Source organism: Rhinolophus sinicus, linkage group LG16 (genome assembly GCF_036562045.2).
Source record: "Rhinolophus sinicus isolate RSC01 linkage group LG16, ASM3656204v1, whole genome shotgun sequence".
In the NCBI taxonomy this organism is placed as follows: Eukaryota; Metazoa; Chordata; class Mammalia; order Chiroptera; family Rhinolophidae; genus Rhinolophus; species Rhinolophus sinicus.
Window position 1 is genome coordinate 38,298,348 of NC_133765.1, and position 17,387 is coordinate 38,315,734.

The following is a 17,387-nucleotide window of genomic DNA, read 5'->3' on the forward strand; positions in this document are numbered from 1 at the left end:
GGTCCCACTTCAGCCCCCCTAGCACCAAGCCCGATCTTTGACGACACTGCTGAGGGATGCAGTGTCCACTGTCACCACCTGGCCAACCTCGGTTCCAACTGTCTGTCTGTCGGGGACCAAGCACAGTTACATGGTTGGGGGTGAACTTGTTTAATCTTCGGAATTCCAAGTGATTCGGATTCCCACAGGGCTTCTGACCATGGAGTCATTTGTTCCCGCTCAGGTCACTTACGGATCCCTTCCTCCGTGCCCCTTGCCCCCACTTCCAAGGGGATTACTGGAAGCCACTAAGCATTGTGGGAAACTCCCTGGGGTCGCCTTCTCAGGAGGCCTTGTATATTAAAACTCTGTCCGTGGTTTATCCCACCTATTGACCGGAGTCCCCTGCTGGCTCAGGATCCTTCTGGGGGCCTGAACTGTCTCTGTTGCACAAAAGCACTCTCGGCAGGGCTCCCTGAGGCAGGGATGTCCTACAGGTAGCCATTGTTTGTGGATTCCGTGTGTACTGCTGGCTTGGAGGCTTGAAGTAGAGGCCCCCTTCAGAAGCAATGATAAACAGCTCTTCACGGGTCACACGGGTCAGTGAGAAAATGGGCTTGATTGACACACATTCTATCCACCCAAGGTTTTTAAGAAAACAGTTGCCAAGGAGAAAAAGAAGCCCCGTTGCAGTGGGGCTGAGAGGCCGGACTCAGTGCCTGTGACAGAGCGCCCTCTGCTGTGCATCCCAGGCCCTGCAGGCCTCTGGAGCCGAGGATGCGAAACCCCCGGGGCAGGGCGAGGTGGGGGGGTCCAGCGAGGTGGGGGGGTCCAGCGAGGTGGGGGGGTCCAGCGAGCTGTCCTCAGGGCCGTGGAGTACTGGGGGGGGGCACAGACGGACGGACGTGACTTGTTAACGCACTTCGATTGAGGTATAATTTACACACCACAAAATGCCCCCGTTGCAAAGGCAGGTTGGATGGGCTTCCGTCAGGTATGGTTACGCAGCCATCACCACAGTCCGGTTGTAAACCTCTTCCTTCCATCGCCGGGGAAAGTTCCCAGCCTCAGGCAACCACTGATGTGTGTTCTGTCCCTGTCGGGGTCCCCATCCTAGAATCACAAAGAAATGAAGCCCTGCAATAAGCAGCCTCGTGTATCTGGTTACTTTCACTTCATGGAATGTTTTGAGGTTCACCAACCACGATGCTTAACTCACCGCTGGGTAGCATTTCACTGAGTGGATGTGTCACACTGTTTACCTTTTCACCTGCTGACTTGGGTGTGTCCTGCTTTGGGCTATTCTCAACAGTGCTACTACGAACATTTGTCTACATGTCTGTGTGTGAATGTTTATTTTCATTTCTCTTGAGTAAATAAATACCTAGGAATAGAATTGCTGGGTCATACAAAACTATGTTGACCTTTTGAAGAAACTGCCAAATTATTTTCCAAAATAGCTGCACACTTTACGTCACCACCAGCAATGCATGTGGCCTCGTTTCTCCGCGTCCTCGCCTGCATGGCCGCAGCACCCCCCACCGCCACCTCTTAGGGACAGGTCCCTAAGTTCTCTGGACATGTCCCCACATAAGGGAGGGGGGTTTTTATCAAGTCGTTGCAACACTGAAATGCAGGGGACGCTCAGGCTGAGACCCAGGGGTGCAGCTCCTGAAACCTGGAGGGGCTGGGAGCCGTGGCCTGCTCCCCGGCTGGCAGCAGGCAGCCGAGCTGAGTAGCAGCGGCTTCCTCGACAGGGCTGTGCTCTGCTGCCCCATGAGCCACGCATTCCCTGCTGCCTCTCCACCACTGAGGTCCGTGCAACTGTCATTTGGCCAGCTGTTTTCCTGACCATTCAGTAGGAATAAAATATTTCTTACACTTGAATGTCTTTCAAAATTGGGAAACAAACAGTCCTAGAGAGCCATTATTTGGGGGGGGGGGGAAAGGGAGAAAACAAAATTCCCTCTAAGAGCGAAGGCCGTCTCTGCTTCGCCTGCCTGCCCCAGCTCACTTACTTAGGTCCAGCGACACCAGCAGGCACCTGAGCTGGTGACGCCTGGATCTAAGCCTTGATTATTTTATTTTTCCAACAGACACGTACTGAGTTTAAGAAAGTCCAGTGTCTGGCACAACAAATACACACAACGGCTCATAAAGTGCAGCCAAATTCCATCGTGCGACTGAACTGTCCATTCTGCTCTTGTCCCTGACCCACCATGAGGCCCAGGACAGCTTCGGCTGGTGCCAGCCTGGAATATATTCCACCCCAACACTCTGCTCTTCACCACGTTTATTTACAACACGGGTTTTAACAGTTTGCTTCAGCCCAAGGTAGTTTAAAAATCATACGGGAAAGTCTTGTTCCAAATGACTGGTGCTTCACTCTCAGGCCACATACTCATTTCCATGACAACAGTAGGCTCCAACCCCAAGGTGTAACACACGCCACTCAGAGGGCACGAGGGCCAGGCGCAGTAAACCCAGGCCGAATCTTTCCACGGAGCGCCCCGTTCTGAAACCCGTGCAAAGGCTGCACTGCTGGAGTTCTCCCTCACAGGCGGTGGAGTGACCCCCACAACCCAGTCACTTGGTACTCACACAGGAACGCAATTCCCCTCTCCCGGAAGTAGTTCATTTTGTCATAAGTGAACAGAGACGGGAAAATGGGCTCAAACTAAGACGTGTTTCACCTGCTCGGACCCTCCACGAACATGTAACAGCTGAGAGCCGGAAGCAGCAAGACTGGGGGCACCCGGCGGTGATCCCCACCGGTCCTCCACCTTCTCCTCCCATGGAGCCTCTAGTAGGACGGTGGGTGCCAGCTATTTAAATGTGTTCATTTCTTTAAGGGCGTTTTTAGGGCCGTGGAGGCGATGCTGTCACAGCCCTAAAAGAGAAGCACTGCTACTACTTCCCAGGCCAGCAGAACGGGCCCCAGTTGGAGCGCTGCTGGTGACAAACCCCAGCACGCCTTCGAAGTGAACTACTTGGCCAACAAGTACCACCTCCACGTGTTACACTGAAGTCCCATGCAGCCCACGCCGAGGATGAGACAATGCTCCTGGACGTGGACCCTCAGGAGAGGGTCAGTGTCATGCAGGGCGTCCAGCGGGGTCTCTGCTCCCGCTCCCCACATAAGAACGCAGGACATGGTGAGGCCAAAAAGGAACACCCACGGAGCCATAGGTAGGGGAGTCATACCACTATATTCTCGCTGGCGGCACTATACTCTCACTGGAGGCTGGATCCACACTGTCCGCAAACCGCCATCCACGCTTGCCATTCCAGCCGCCATCTTCTTGCTAGGCCCCATTCTCTCTCTCTCTGCTAGCGTAGCCACAGCAGTTATATTAGTGGCCAATGGCTCACTGGTTACAGCTGACGGCCAACTAGCCACAGCTGATGGCCATGCAATCACAGTTGATGGCCATTTACTACCTGAGTCAGCACCTGTCTATGTGAGGCCGAGAGCCTGGAAACTACTTTCTGGGGCTCTGCCCCCACAGTCAGGTTTGTCTCCTCCACGGCTCTGTCACAGCAGCCTACGAGGTTGCCTGAGGAGCTAGGACCTCGGGCATTAGCTAAGCCATTGTTTTCGAACCTTCGGGGAGACTGAGGCCCAGAGAAGAAAGCTAAGCAGATGCACCAGACGTCATCAAAGTGAAGGCAATTGGATGAAACACTATGCTTCAATGGACCAGCACGTGACAAAAGACACAAAACACAGCTTGCAACTTGCCACAGATGCTAAAACTCAACTAAATTTCAGAGACGGTATAATGTGTGTGTGTGGCAGGCAAGGGGCGGGGGGAAAGTGTGTCTTAGAATCTATGAAATCTGGTCCTTTAAATGATCTGGCTCAACCTTGCTCATAGATGGGGCAGGCAGTGAAAGAAAGAGACACAATATCTGAAATTGCGTTGTTAAAGATTCATGGCCCTGTTAGTGAGCAATCTCCCTAACTGGAGTTTTCAGGCCTCTTACGCCCATTCCCACACCCCAGCCTGTCCCTCAGTGGAAACACCTGGACGTGAAGCCCACCCCCGCCCCATGGTCTCTGGTTCCAGCCCGTCCTTCAGCCCAGTATTAAGCTGGCCGCCTCTCCTTTGTAAATACACCTCGGGCCTGCTCTTCCCCCAAGCCCACACCCCCACCTGGAGCCTTCTGGAGACCCTCCTGATTCTCATTTCCTCTGTTACAACTCCACGTGCATACAAGCCACAAAGGAAACACCCTCACAAATAAGATCCGTGCTATTGTGTGGAAGAGGGAAACGGGGGTCTCCCCCACCAGGAGCAGGCTAATCGCGGAGCTTCCACGTGTTACTTCTGTATTCTGTGCCCCCCCACCCCCCACCCCCGCCCCGGCACCCACAGCGGCCCGTCCGCTCAGCCTCAGCTCCCATCTCTGCCTTCTACGCCAGCTCTGCACCTCCTGGGGCCAAGTGTAAAAGGACGCGCCAGCAGGAAAAGGTGCTGTTCAAGCTGCTGAGACAAAACGCTTTCCTGACTTCCACGGCCTCTCTGCCTGCCTGACACGGCGTCTTCATTTGCTATGTAATGTGACGTCTACAATGTGCCAAAGGCAGGGATTCCCCTGGCTGAGGAAGACCATGTGCGGGTCCCTGTGTTTAAGGACACAGAGGGAGAGAAATGATCAGACAGGAAGGGGTGAGACAGGCCTCTGAGTGCCCCTCCCTCTGACACCCTGCAGGACACAGCACCACCCAGGTATCCTTCACACGCCCTCAGGTCTTACGAGAGGTGATGGACAGAGGGGTGTCTCAGTGCTTTTTTTCTTAAACTGACACAGACTTGTGAGTAACATAATCTCACATCATTATCACATCCAACAAAACTAACACTAGTTCCTTACCCAGCCTATGTGCACATTTATCTGATTATCTCAAAACAATGTCTACAGTTGATTTTATTCAAATCAGGATTCACACACTGCATTTGGCTGTTTTTAAGTCTCCCTTCTCTCCCTTTCTCTCTCTCTTTCCTCTCTCTCTCCTCTCTCTCTCTCTCTCTCTCTCTCTCTCTCTCTCTCCCCTACAGATGCATTAACCTAAATCAGATAACAAATATGCAGCCTGTCTCATGGAAGCTTCCGGAGAACCTTGTTTAAAAGGCCAGTGGCTGTAGACTATCAATCTCCTTTGTAGCTCAGAGATGGATAAATTATTATGTGACTCTGCCCAGAGGTTCGGGCTCCTTTTCGGGGACTCCCAGGCATTCCAAGAGGTAAAAACATGAAGGAACAGGCCCAAAAAGGAGACTGGGATGAAAGCCCCAGGGACCTGCCTGTGTCCCCAGTGGTTTGGGTCACACACTAATTCAGCTACGGGCTGCTCGTACTTTGTTCCAAAATCCAAATGTAAAGTAGAATGTGGTAAGTCTCATAAAGAAAAACAGACACGATAATTGTTCTGCAAGTTCAGAGAATTAAAAGACCTTAGTGCAACCCATGTGAAAGCCAGGGCCCCACAGAACCAGGCTGCACCGGGAGCCACACAAAATAGCATATACTCACAAATTCCAATCTTTAGTTGTGCTTCTCAGTAAAGCTTTCAGGGTACCTAGTTCATAACCCATGGCAACATTTTTTAATGTACTTTTTACTTTGGAATCGTTTTACAGCTACAGAGAAGTTGAAGCGATTTCTTTGAACGTCTTTCCCCCTTCCCAAGTCCCTCGCCCTTGGGGACCTGTCACCCCCCGACTCCCCACACCAGCCACCCCCCACAAAAGTACTCTTCTAGCACCTCTTGTTCAACATTCGAATCATACAGATTGCCTCTCGGCCTCTTTTGTAGTTTGCGCTGCACCCATTTCACCCCCAGACTGTGCTGAAACTGGCTCCCTTCCTCTCCGTTTCCTTCCTGCTCCCACCCATGGCCGGACTATCCCACATCATGACATGGGAACCAGGAGGAGGCACATTCTCCTTTGAGGTGGAGGAAGCAGCAGAGTCACAGCTCCGTGGGAGGGACGAGAGGCAGGCTGGCAACCCGTCACGTCTTCCCTGACTGCGCCCAGGCCGAATGGCTCAGCCTGCTGCTGCGCTGCCACTGTCCCAGGGGCCAGTGAGGGAACTTGTGCAGTCAAGTCAGATTCGCAGGAGACATTTCCCAGGAGTCGAGGATGTCTGCATGGCTGGTGTTACCTCTGCTGAGATGCTGCCCAAAATATCTGCTCACAGCTCTGCTTCCCAATCCGATTGCCGAAGCAGAGTTCTGACAGGCGGCAAGTGGGAGTGCATGAAGCATGAGTCACGGCCCTTCAAATACAGCAGCTGTGGTCGCAGTCCGCCATCTGCAGCGGGCACTGGCCTCCCAAATGCGGAGAGAAGCCTTTCAGCAGCTGCCCTTGAACCAAAACCCTCCTGGTTCCTGGGTCCCGTGCAAGCTTTTTATTTATCCATGGATCTGCACCACAGTGTGTATTAGACGTGGCTTTTCTATAAGACAGCACATGGCTCTAAAAGACATTTCTACTGTGTCCTATTAAAGACACTCAATCAGCTCCTCACTCGTCCCTCTTTCTACCCTCATCCTCCTTTAGATCTCCCCACAGGAGGCAGGGCGATGCCTCTGAGACTTAAAAGTCAGATCAATGATCTGTACACCAGCTGCCAGGGCTCCCATTTTGTCAGCATGAAAGTCAAAGTCCTCACAGTGGCCCACAAGGCACTGAGTGGCCCGGGTCCCCGCGCACCAGCCCTAACACACGTCTCCCACTTCCTGCCACCAGCCTCATACCTCATGCTGCTTCCTCAGCCTGGACTCTTGCCCCAGAAATCCACATGGATCACATTGTCACCGGTGTCGTGTCAGCACTCAGATGTCACCACCTTGCAGTCAGGCCTTCCCTGACCACCCAATGTACAAATGCACCACACTGCTTAGCCGCCTGAGACTTACTTTTCTCCAAAACCCTATCACACGTGGCACAGCGCACGTCCTACCTGAGGATGCTGTTTGGTGCCCGTCTCCTCCTCTGGCCCATAAGCCCTGCAGGGCAGGGGCTTGGCCTGGGCGGTTGACCGCTGTGTCCCCAGCTGGTAAATGTGTAAAAGGTACATTAGCACAAGCATCACCTCTAGGTAGGTAAATATCCTTCAGGACAAGTTATATCCGCAAGGTAAGCGCCAATCAGTGAGCACATTGTGCTGACAGAGCCCGAGGTCACAGCGTGACAGGCCCGGCCTGGTCACCTGGTCACCTGCCGACCCTGACTCTGCAGCGCGTCCCGAGCCCAGGCCTTCACCAGCCTCTCTGGTTTAGGGCCGCTCTCGGCTCCCGGACATCTGTCTGGACTGGTGACAAGTGTGGCCTCAGGGGACAGGAAACGGCCGGGCTGGCCCAGGGCTGCCCCTCCAGTCCACTCTGTCCACCGCGGCCGCATTGCTGTGACATGTCAGACAACAGAAGCTTTCAATAATAATGAAATAATCAAAAAATTTATCAAAAATACTTAAATTATCAACTCCCATTATATTATTACACATAATAATGGCCACAAGTAATTTTCTTGGTAGAACAATTTATTAGTGGATATGCAATAAAATACCTCCCCAAATGCCTTTCCAGAAATGACAAGGCAGAAAGTTAACTTTTTCTTTGGGTTCTTGGGGAGTTTTTTTTAATGTAAACATGAAATATTTGAAGAAATAATAAAAGGTAACAAATGGGCCTGTAAAATATATTTTAAAATCTGATTTCAAATAACTACAAGACTTAGAAATACAAATGTGTCATCTAAGGAATGATTTAAGTATCCAAATAGAAATCCAAAAGTATTTCTCTAACTTCAACTATAAAAACACAAATTCAGTAAGTATTTCAACTCTAGAAAAAATGACTTGAAAAAATGCAATAATTGTTATGAAAGGTGAGGACTAACAGACCGAACTTGAAGAGAAAGTGGGACGATGGAGACAGGTCATCAGCACAAAGCTCCGCTCCAGGTGACATAATTACACAGACAAGTGGGTGTGGGAAAGGCACAAGGCACAAGCATGATCTCTGAGTAATTAGCTTCCCTTCAGGACAAGTTCCATCTTCAGGGTCAGCACGAAGCCGTGAGCACACCCCACGGCCCGACTGCTGAAAGATGTTAGAATCTCCTAGAGGCTCTGAGTCCACAGTCATCGGCAAGTAAAGAAGAGGCATAAGCACAGACTTTAAGCGAAGCGGTTAAATGTGTAAATTATGAATGACTGGAATTCATAACTGGAACAAATGAGGACACAGCTTCTAAACTGTTTGCTGTAACTCACACTCGTTTGGAATCAAGCGTATCTATAGGTTTCCAACTAAACCGTGTTACAACGCAGTCACATGCTTATACAACCACATACACAGTAACAAGAGTTAAGTATAGTTTGGGTACCCTGCACATTCATTTAAAGTTTTGATTAGTTGCTACCTTATAGATGTCCATTCACTAGCAAGATTTCATACATTTTACACGTCTAAAGCACATTATTGTAATAAAAAACATTAATGACCAATACAAATGTTTAATTATCATCGATGCCTATAAACGTTGGGATTAACTTTTAAAGTTCAGCAGAGTAGTAGGTGCTTAACAGGAACACTGAAGGGCTCTAGACAACAATTTAAATTTAGAAGAATTACTTAATGTCTGGGAATAATTTCCTTGCGTTTAGAAAGTAGTAAATCCTGGTTTACTACCATCTGAAATCTTGGTTCTCACCATCTTCAATTCAGACTTTATCAAAGTAAACAGGGAAACACAAACCTTATGTGATGAACAAAGAAGAGACGGTTGTCTGTACAGTGCGGTGACTAATTTATTATCTGGGTAAAGGAACAGGGAGAAATGGAGCTGCACAGAACAACTGAGACTTTTTTGGAGGCAGCAGGTGCGTTTAAACCTTATAAACCCGTAGTAACAGAAGGCACTTTGGAGGCTTTTTGGGGTGCTTTGCAACTAACGTTTTCCACGCCAATGGCAAACTCTGTAAACAACTGTGCCAAGATGGCTCTAATACCATGAAGCTCCCTATTTCTTTGACAAGGCGGTATAGAATATATAAAATGCAGTAAATTAAGATATTAATATATTAAACAATTAATTTATAAACATTTAAAATTATAGATATCTTACAAAACAGCTCTGTGATAATAAAAATTATTTTTGCAAACAATAAACACGACTTAAACATAGTACAAAAATGTCTCTTAATTAGCTTGTTAGCTGGGAAAAGGGCAGGGAAGAAAGTCTAGACCTGAAATCTAATAGTTTTGTAACATAAAATATTCCTAATTAAACTTTACATACAGATATTTTTAACACTGAAATATAAAAATTGAAATTTTCAATGATTCCTTATTTTAAGGCCATTGAAACAAGTTTCACATTGTTAAAGGTTTGTGACGTGTTATTTAGAGTCCGAGGGTGTTTGCGTTAACTCATCTCTTACGGCTTTTTCACTGAACAATACATTCTGTTGTGTTTTCCCCTTGAATTCACTAATAAAAAGCCAGCACTCTGTGCCACATGTCACAACGTGGAGGATTCACTCGTGGGTGGGAAGGATGCTGATTTGCTGCAGATGTGGTCTCGCAGGGGCTTGGGCTGTGGCTGCTATGACAGTGTTGTTGCTAGGGTAATTCCAAGGACCACAAGCAAAATAATCACACAAATAATAACGAACATCATTTTCTGCAAGATAAAGAAAAACTCTAATTAACTGCAGGCTGTCAAAGGGAAGAAGTCACTAGTGTGCTTGTCTAACAAAAGTCTCCTGGAGTGTGAGACAGTTTAACATACAAGTCCACTAGCAAGCAAGAACCCTAGAGGTCACAGAAAAGGGAGGGATGGGGAAGGAAAGTTCTGAAGGCAAAACAGAGTTACAGACACGTGCACATTAAACGAAAACTAAGACAACACTGATATGCTCCTGGAGGGAGAAGACAAGTCTGGCTGGCACCATGTGGTTTCTGCAAGGACACTGTCTATGGGTCATAATAAAATTCCAAACTGCTATTTCTCAGATGAAACGTGTATCGTTTTAAAACTTTAAATGAGTCTATTTCTCATTTGCTCTTATCTACACATTGTTTTACACTGAGCTATGATGTACGTGTGTCAGAAGTCATCAAGCCATGGGCTGGCGACAAGCATTTTACTTAATTAACAAGCATCCTCGCACCACTGAAAGCTAAACAACCTTTGGCTTAAGAAGCTCGTGTCGTGCAGGAAGCCCGTCTGTGGGAGAAGAGAAGGGTGTCACACGATGAAAGGTACACCATGCTGTCGGACTTCAGCTCTCTTCGTAAAAAGCAGAGATTCGTCATTTTAAATTAGTCACCAAAGTCTGCCGCACTTCCATCTAAGACACCAGAGCGGCGGACACTGGACGGCTGTGAATTAACGTGACGTGCCAAGAGCTCGATGAACTGGGGGTACAGAAGACAGCCTGGCCAGGCCCCTCAGCAAACTTGCCAGTCACTTACTTGGACCCAGGGAGCCCTGCCTTTGGGTGTCACCTCTCCCTCAAGTTCCACGTGACTTGTCAGGGTTACGTGTGTCCCAGCCTTCCCGGTGGCCTCTTCACACGCTCCCCAGCACCTTCCTAGGACAGCTTTCCCGCTGGCCTGTCCTACCTCCTTCCCACCCACCCCCGCCCTCCAGCTGCTTCCAGAAGGCTACATGGACAAGTGGACCGACGCTCACGGCCTATGGAGTGTGCCGATGTCAGGGTGCTTGGTACGCGCGTGTGCCTCCCCCACATCTGGCTTCCGGTGCACCCTAAATGCCGTACATTTAACAACCATCTTGCCCAGACTCCTGCTAACGGCTCTGGCCCCCTGCTAGAGCACCCTGGGAGTCACTCCTGTTTCCATTCAGCTCCCGGCTCTCCCACCTACGATACAGAAGTCATGGGCAAGCAGCTTCCTCACCCCGACTGCCCACAGGAAGTCGGGTGTCCTAGCCATGCTGAAGGTCACGGGGTCGCCTCCCAAAGAGCCCGCGTGCAGCCCGGCCTATCAGAAGGCTTTGCTGAACGATTTGCTAAAAGAATAAATTTTCAAAAGTAAAATTAAAGACACCAACCACGGCATTTGTGTACAGATAATTGTTGCTGTGCCTCCGGTGTGTTTCTTCAGTAACGGGGATTGTTTTGTGCACCGTATTTAAGCAGCCGGCCAGGCCCGGGGCCAAGAACCAGCCCACGGCTCCTTGACAGGCCCCTGGGAGGAGCCTGCATTAACTACCAACAGCAGCACCCATGAAAAAGCAGCTCGTCTCACTGAGGCCAAGATAAAGACTGGTTTTAGTGCAACCACATTCAACTAACCATGTTACGGCCACTAGGAAAAGTTAAGAACATTCATATTTTAGAAAGAATTATGAAAATGTCTTTAAAATACCATTCTATTAGTAAAGAAAACTCACATATACTGTTCTTTTCGGCAAGGCTAATAGGAAAGCACTAGGAAAGACACATAAATTTCCTGCCAATACAAGTAGAGTGCTGTGAGTTCCTTCTGCCTTCCAAAAAATGGACCATTACCAAACTCAACATCCCCGGGCTTGTTACTGAAACAATTTCAAGTGCAACTTTGTGGCTTTATAAATGTTAGAACATTAGCTGGGAAAGCTGCTCATGATTAATTGATTAATTGAGTGTGCTGAGTGTCACAGGTGCTCAGATTAAGAAGTAACTCTTCAAGATTGAAAAGCAGCAGTGAACCTTGACCACACAAGTGGTGTCTTTCCACCGTATCTTTTTTTCCCCATAAAGTGCCAAGTGTCTGTCAAGGCGCAAGTCACCTTCATAATAAAAGACTGAATTCATCAAAGACTACTTGTCACAGTCTAGACATCCCGGGACATTTCACAGTTTTAATCACAATGATTATGCCAAACAAACATTTTAGGAGAAATAATTGGTATGTCCAAATTTGCCAGAATATACCAGAGAACATTCTAACTTAAGGGTTAATATAGGAAGGCTGACTCCAAATGCATAAGAAAGCCAGAGGAAAAACACAGAATCTACTGAGGTTTGAACAGTGATACTCATATAGTGAACAAAAATAAAGATACTTTAATAATTGAATACCTTTTATATTCAGAATTGTTTAAAATTAACAGGCATGCTAACTCAATAGTTTTCATTTTAATAAGGGAATATTTTTAAACAACGAAGTCAGGAGGAATTTTAATTTCACTGACTGTTTTTCACAGCTTTAGTTCCATTCCTTCCAATTCCACTATAAAACAATGAGTAAATATATTTCACAAAGCAACCTTCAGTTGTTGCAATTCTTCTAAAAGTTAAAATTTAAGAGATAAATTGAAATATTAAATGTGAGTTTTTAACTGCAGATTAACCTTCAGTGCTCTGGTTAGTACACTTGATGAAGGGCCGCCAGCAGGAGAGACACGGGCTTCCCGGATGGAGAAGCAGAGGCCCGCTGGGTGCTGGGTGCCACACTCACATGCCAGTAGTGGGTGAACCTAGAAGCTTTTCAGCTGCATAGGAAGAAGTCCTTGGTTTAAAAACGAAGACCACCCAGCCTGGGTGTTCTCAGCACGTATCCGGCTGGAGACCAGAACCCGCGAGCAGGGCAACTCACTGCTCCGTGCCAACGCCTGCACCGCTCCCAGCAAGCTTTGCTACTTGCAGGCACATTAGAATTGGGCGGCACTACTATTAGCTAATTGAGAGCGTGAATAAGTAGATCAGTTGATTAGTTACTTACTGCCGCGCCGGCAGACAGGCACACACACTGACGTTGTCCGCGTCGTCATTTGCCAACTGATAAACCAATAATTAGAGCAATTACAGCAACCAGAAACACCGACACAGCAACAATTATCCACTTTTTCTGTCAAAGAAAAGCAAGCGGATCATATCACGGTTAGTTTCATGTCACTACATTGGGAGACGTCAGTCATTGAAACTAAATGATTCTTCAGAATTCATTTTAAAGTCTAAGTTACGGGACATCTGACTAGTTCTGTTTGACAATTTTTAGTTCTCAAAAAGTGATTTTTATTTTAAAATCAGACTATTTGGAGATAAACTGTTATAGAACTCTTAGAATATCAGATTTCATCAGTGTGAGAGCTGCATGATCATATTATTTTGATAAATTTCTGATGGATTGAGATATACACCTTTTTCATGTCTATAGAGCTATGCAGCCAACCTGGTCAAGTTGTTGATCAGTTAGTTATCTATTAATAAACAACTAGATATAAATAGGTAAGTTAATAGATAAGTTAGGCATATAAATAGATTAACATATCCATTAATTAATAATTAATAATATCCGTTAAGCAATAATATATATTGATTAACATCTATTAATATGTTAATATCTATTAACAAACAACTAGATATAAATAGGTAAGTTAATAGATAAGTTGGTTATATAAATAAGTTAATAGTTATATAAATAGATAAGTTAGTAGATAAGTTAGTTATCTATTAATAAGGCCCCTCCACTCCTTTGTTTCTTTTTTGTTTGTTGTCGACAATCAACTCCCTCCCTCCTCCTGCCATCGCCTATAAAATAAGTCACTCCAGTCATGCCACCTGGCTCTCGGGCCACACACAGCTGCCCTGGCAATAAAAACAGGACACCAGGAGAGGGGCCAGCCAGCAGCCAAGCACCCGAGAAGCAGACTGACACGCTAAGCTGCGTGGTCTCAGATGCCAGGCATTTGACGGGAAAGGTAGGGATCATTTTTGAAACAGGCATCGCATTTCTGACCAACTGACAGTCCAGGTGACAAGGAGACCCTAGCATCTTCCACAGCGAGGCTTCCTCAGCAGGTTAAGAAGGAAGACACACCCTCCACCATCTTTTCTCATTCCAGGAAAACCAATGAACTCTTTCTTCATTGACATTTTCGCTGGACTGACAGGCTGTGTAGGTCATGATCTCTCAAGTGAAGGCCCAGCCTGTGCCTGGAACTAGGCTAAGCAAGCAGTGCCCCTTGAACCTCATCACCTCATGACCACGTGATCACGACACAGAATGACGTGAGCAACCGCGCCTTTCGTTTCATAGACGATTCACACACCAGATGAGCCCACGACCAAGCAGAGTGAGGGGCCCTGCAGGCCGCCAGTGGTGCGCAGAATGTGCGTGGACAGTCACGCCGGGTGAATCCACACGCAGTCTGACTCCTGCTTTTCCCCAAACATTTAGAGACTCTCCTTTCACGGACTCGTGGACGTGGCGTGGAACCTGCAGTCCCCAGCACTCAGCCCTCGGCCTGGAAGAGAGGCCTGCACACCCAAACAGCCATCTTCCGGGGGCAGGAGGGTGATGCTCATGGAGAGCAGTGGTTTGGGCTTCGTGTCCAAGGCGGAAGCCACAGAGTGATGGGCAGGGACACAAGCCACAGCTCGATGGTTCCCCAGGCCCCAGAGCAGAACTTAATTTTCTAATTCATTGTGTTCCTAGAAGAGCTTTCACTCACATGTACGACACACTTAAGATTCAGAAAGAGATATTAAAACCCATTGACAGAGCTTAAATGTGGGTGTTACATAAAACCTTAGGTCCACAGTCTCAAATAATTCTCTTCTTTCCTCTGAGACAAAGGATTAGCAAATAAATAACCTAACTAGAGAATACAGTGTTCATTGCGTAAAATGTGTAATCAATGGATTTTAAGAGAATTTCCAATCCCATTAATTTTTTATCTCCCTCCAAATAATGACCCAAGAAACAGCTAACTGTAGAATTTGAACCACTTAACCTCGAAAAGGAAAATGGCCTGACCTTTGGTTGTACAGGGTTATAATTACTTAGGACACAGAAAGATTCATGGTCAACTTACCTAACAAACTTCAAATTTCTCAGCAAAAGGAATATTTCAGTTTTAAAATGAAACATTAAGAAATTTTATCTCTTGGAATACCTTTCAAGTTGGCTAACATCAATGTAGTACAACTTGAAACCAAACAGAAAAACGCACGTTATTTCATGAAAACGAAACTCACCCTCCTCGCTTTGCTCTGGTATTTAATAGCTTTCTTTGTTTCTTCCTTCGCATGTTCTACGTAGTCTGCGGCATTCATAACGTTTTTTTCTATGTTGTTGATCATTTCACCCTTAAAACAAAAGTTTCAAACTGAGGAGACATTTTCAAATGACTGAATTACGTATCTTAAGGCAGCCATGTAGCATCAGTCAAGTTTTTCACATGAACATAATGTGTAAGTAATGGATACCGAGTTTTTCACATTTACAAAAAGACACCATTACAAATGCTCTAACACAAAGTATTCATAATTCGACTTATATTGTGAGAATGAGAAGGGATGGAGAAGACTGATGCAGGCACACGGAGGAGACTGAGATGTGCTCTCATGCGTGAACTCTTTAAGGACGAGCACAGGGGCAGGGAGGCAGCTCCGTCAGCTAAACCAGTGCTTTATTCAACGCGCATACATACAATGAACAAGAATGGCATCTGTTCTAACGGGTGCTAGATTGGTGCGATTACTTTAAAATAGCAGTAAACTAAGAGTAGCTTATGTTTGACACTAAGTTGACTAAATTAATGAGCAAAAATGTAAAGTGAGGTGACTAGTGAAATGTCGGCGAGAAAGCGTATTACCTGGTTTGTGTCCCCCCGCAGACACAGCCTGCAGCAGTGACAGTGAAGCACTGAAGAAAGGTGCACGATTAACTCACTCGCTCACAGTTTAACTCACTAGTAAGTTTCGCTGATACACAGACGTGGATTAGATGAAGCAACATAACGCAATACTAACAGACTTCTAGGAGGGCAGTGAAACAGGCTAAGAACACAGCAGGTTTTCTAATGGAGCTGAAGGCAATACAGTTGGTCTAGAATAATTACTGTTGAACTCTAAAATACTGTAAAATCTTCAGTAATTACAAAAACAACGTACTGTTCTTATTGTCTCACTGGTTTTCTTTGGAATACTTCCTGAAAAGCAGCAGCTGGTAGACCAGACTCCCAACTCTCTAGTTCCTGTATCGTGAATGGCAACGGGTACCCCCTGACCCCGCTCCCCATCGAAATGCCACGTGGTTGGTGGTTCCTCCTAACAAACGCATAGGACCTGTTTTTCCCACATTTTTATGATAAAGTTCCTCAAAATAAACTGCTCTTCAAAAGCTCGGTGAGGCCGGGGGAATGAATTCTGTGCATGGTGTCCTGTCTTCCGTACACAGCCCGGGCAATCACGAAAAATGAGCCGGTCAGACCTGAGCCTTCAGAGGGCTGGTCCTGCCAAAACAGACCCAACACCAGGCCCCACAGGCGTGAGGACGTGACGCAGCGGCGATGGCCCCATGTGAACGCGCCCACTTCACCAGGGTCAGCTGAGTTCTCAGCGGCCCGTGAGCGAGGCCGTGACCAATGGGGGACCTTGCTCAGCATCGCGAGTAAGTGGACACATCTGACGGGCACACACCGGCCTGGGTTTTACTCCAAATTTTATAGTTTTTAAAAACTACTAACTTCTTCAGTCCTCTCCTGGGGGGCCCCTCACACCCCCTTCACTCCCTGCCTGTGTTACTGGACAAACTAAGAGCACCATGTAAGAAGTACACACTTGTACTTATGTTGTGGACTGTATCCCCTTTGGGGCCTATTCTTTTAAGCATTTCTTCCAACTATTACTATAATATATGCCCCTTGTAGAAAACTTAAAAATATATACATATTAGTTAAGAAAATTTAGATTTCCATAGTCCCACTGTCATTACTCTGTTTGGTATATTTCCTTCCTTTTGTGAATTCTATTTTATGTAGCTAAGTTCATGCCATATATATACACACACACACACACACGTGTGATATATTTATATTTATACATATATCTATGCACACATAAGGTTTTGTATCTCCCTCCTATCTTAAAATTGCAGCACAACATTTGCATATTTCATTGGAAATCTTCCATGAACAAAAAGTTTATGCTGCCCATGGTTGCCTAACACGCTGTCCTATGGACACACCGTAATTCAATTCACTAAACCCGTCCTTTACTGTTGAGAGTTTAAGCTGTTGCCAGCATTTCAATCTTACATTACAATAACATTGCAACCAAGTTTTGAACTGGGAGACTGGATCCAATATAATGGCTTCCCCAGGAATACTGGACTCAATTACAGAATTCTACGTATGGCTGTTCTTTGCAGTTAGTCACCTGAGTCTCAACAAACATGGCCATGTCCATAAACATTTCATGTAGCTCTCGGATGCTGGTCTCCAGTTTTATGATGTCTTTGTGACGTGACTCAATTTCATTAAGAGCTTGTCTAGTAATTTGTGAATCGGATATAATCTTTGAAAAACAAAAACAAAAGAGAAATACTGATGAACTTACGATTGCTCTAGGAGCTTAAGAAAAAATACACATGCACG

The 17,387-nt window shown here is 46.6% G+C and overlaps 1 protein-coding gene across 5 annotated transcripts in view; it reads right to left on the reverse strand.

Moving 5' to 3' along the window:
- Positions 1–7,512: 7,512 nt before the first annotated feature.
- The window catches only part of STX2 (syntaxin 2), a 31,944-nt gene continuing 22,069 nt past the window's right edge, over positions 7,513–17,387 (reverse strand). For 2 of the 5 annotated variants that reach the window (XM_074321925.1, XM_019748788.2), the window contains exons 8-11: positions 17,170–17,307; positions 14,986–15,096; positions 12,728–12,853; positions 7,513–9,677 (exon numbers count right to left, since the gene is read on the reverse strand). In XM_074321925.1, coding sequence (XP_074178026.1) covers positions 12,773–12,853; positions 14,986–15,096; positions 17,170–17,307 — 330 coding nt within the window. In that variant the 3' untranslated portion in view covers positions 7,513–9,677; positions 12,728–12,772. The other 3 variants (XM_074321926.1, XM_074321928.1, XM_074321927.1) reach the window with 3 other exon arrangements.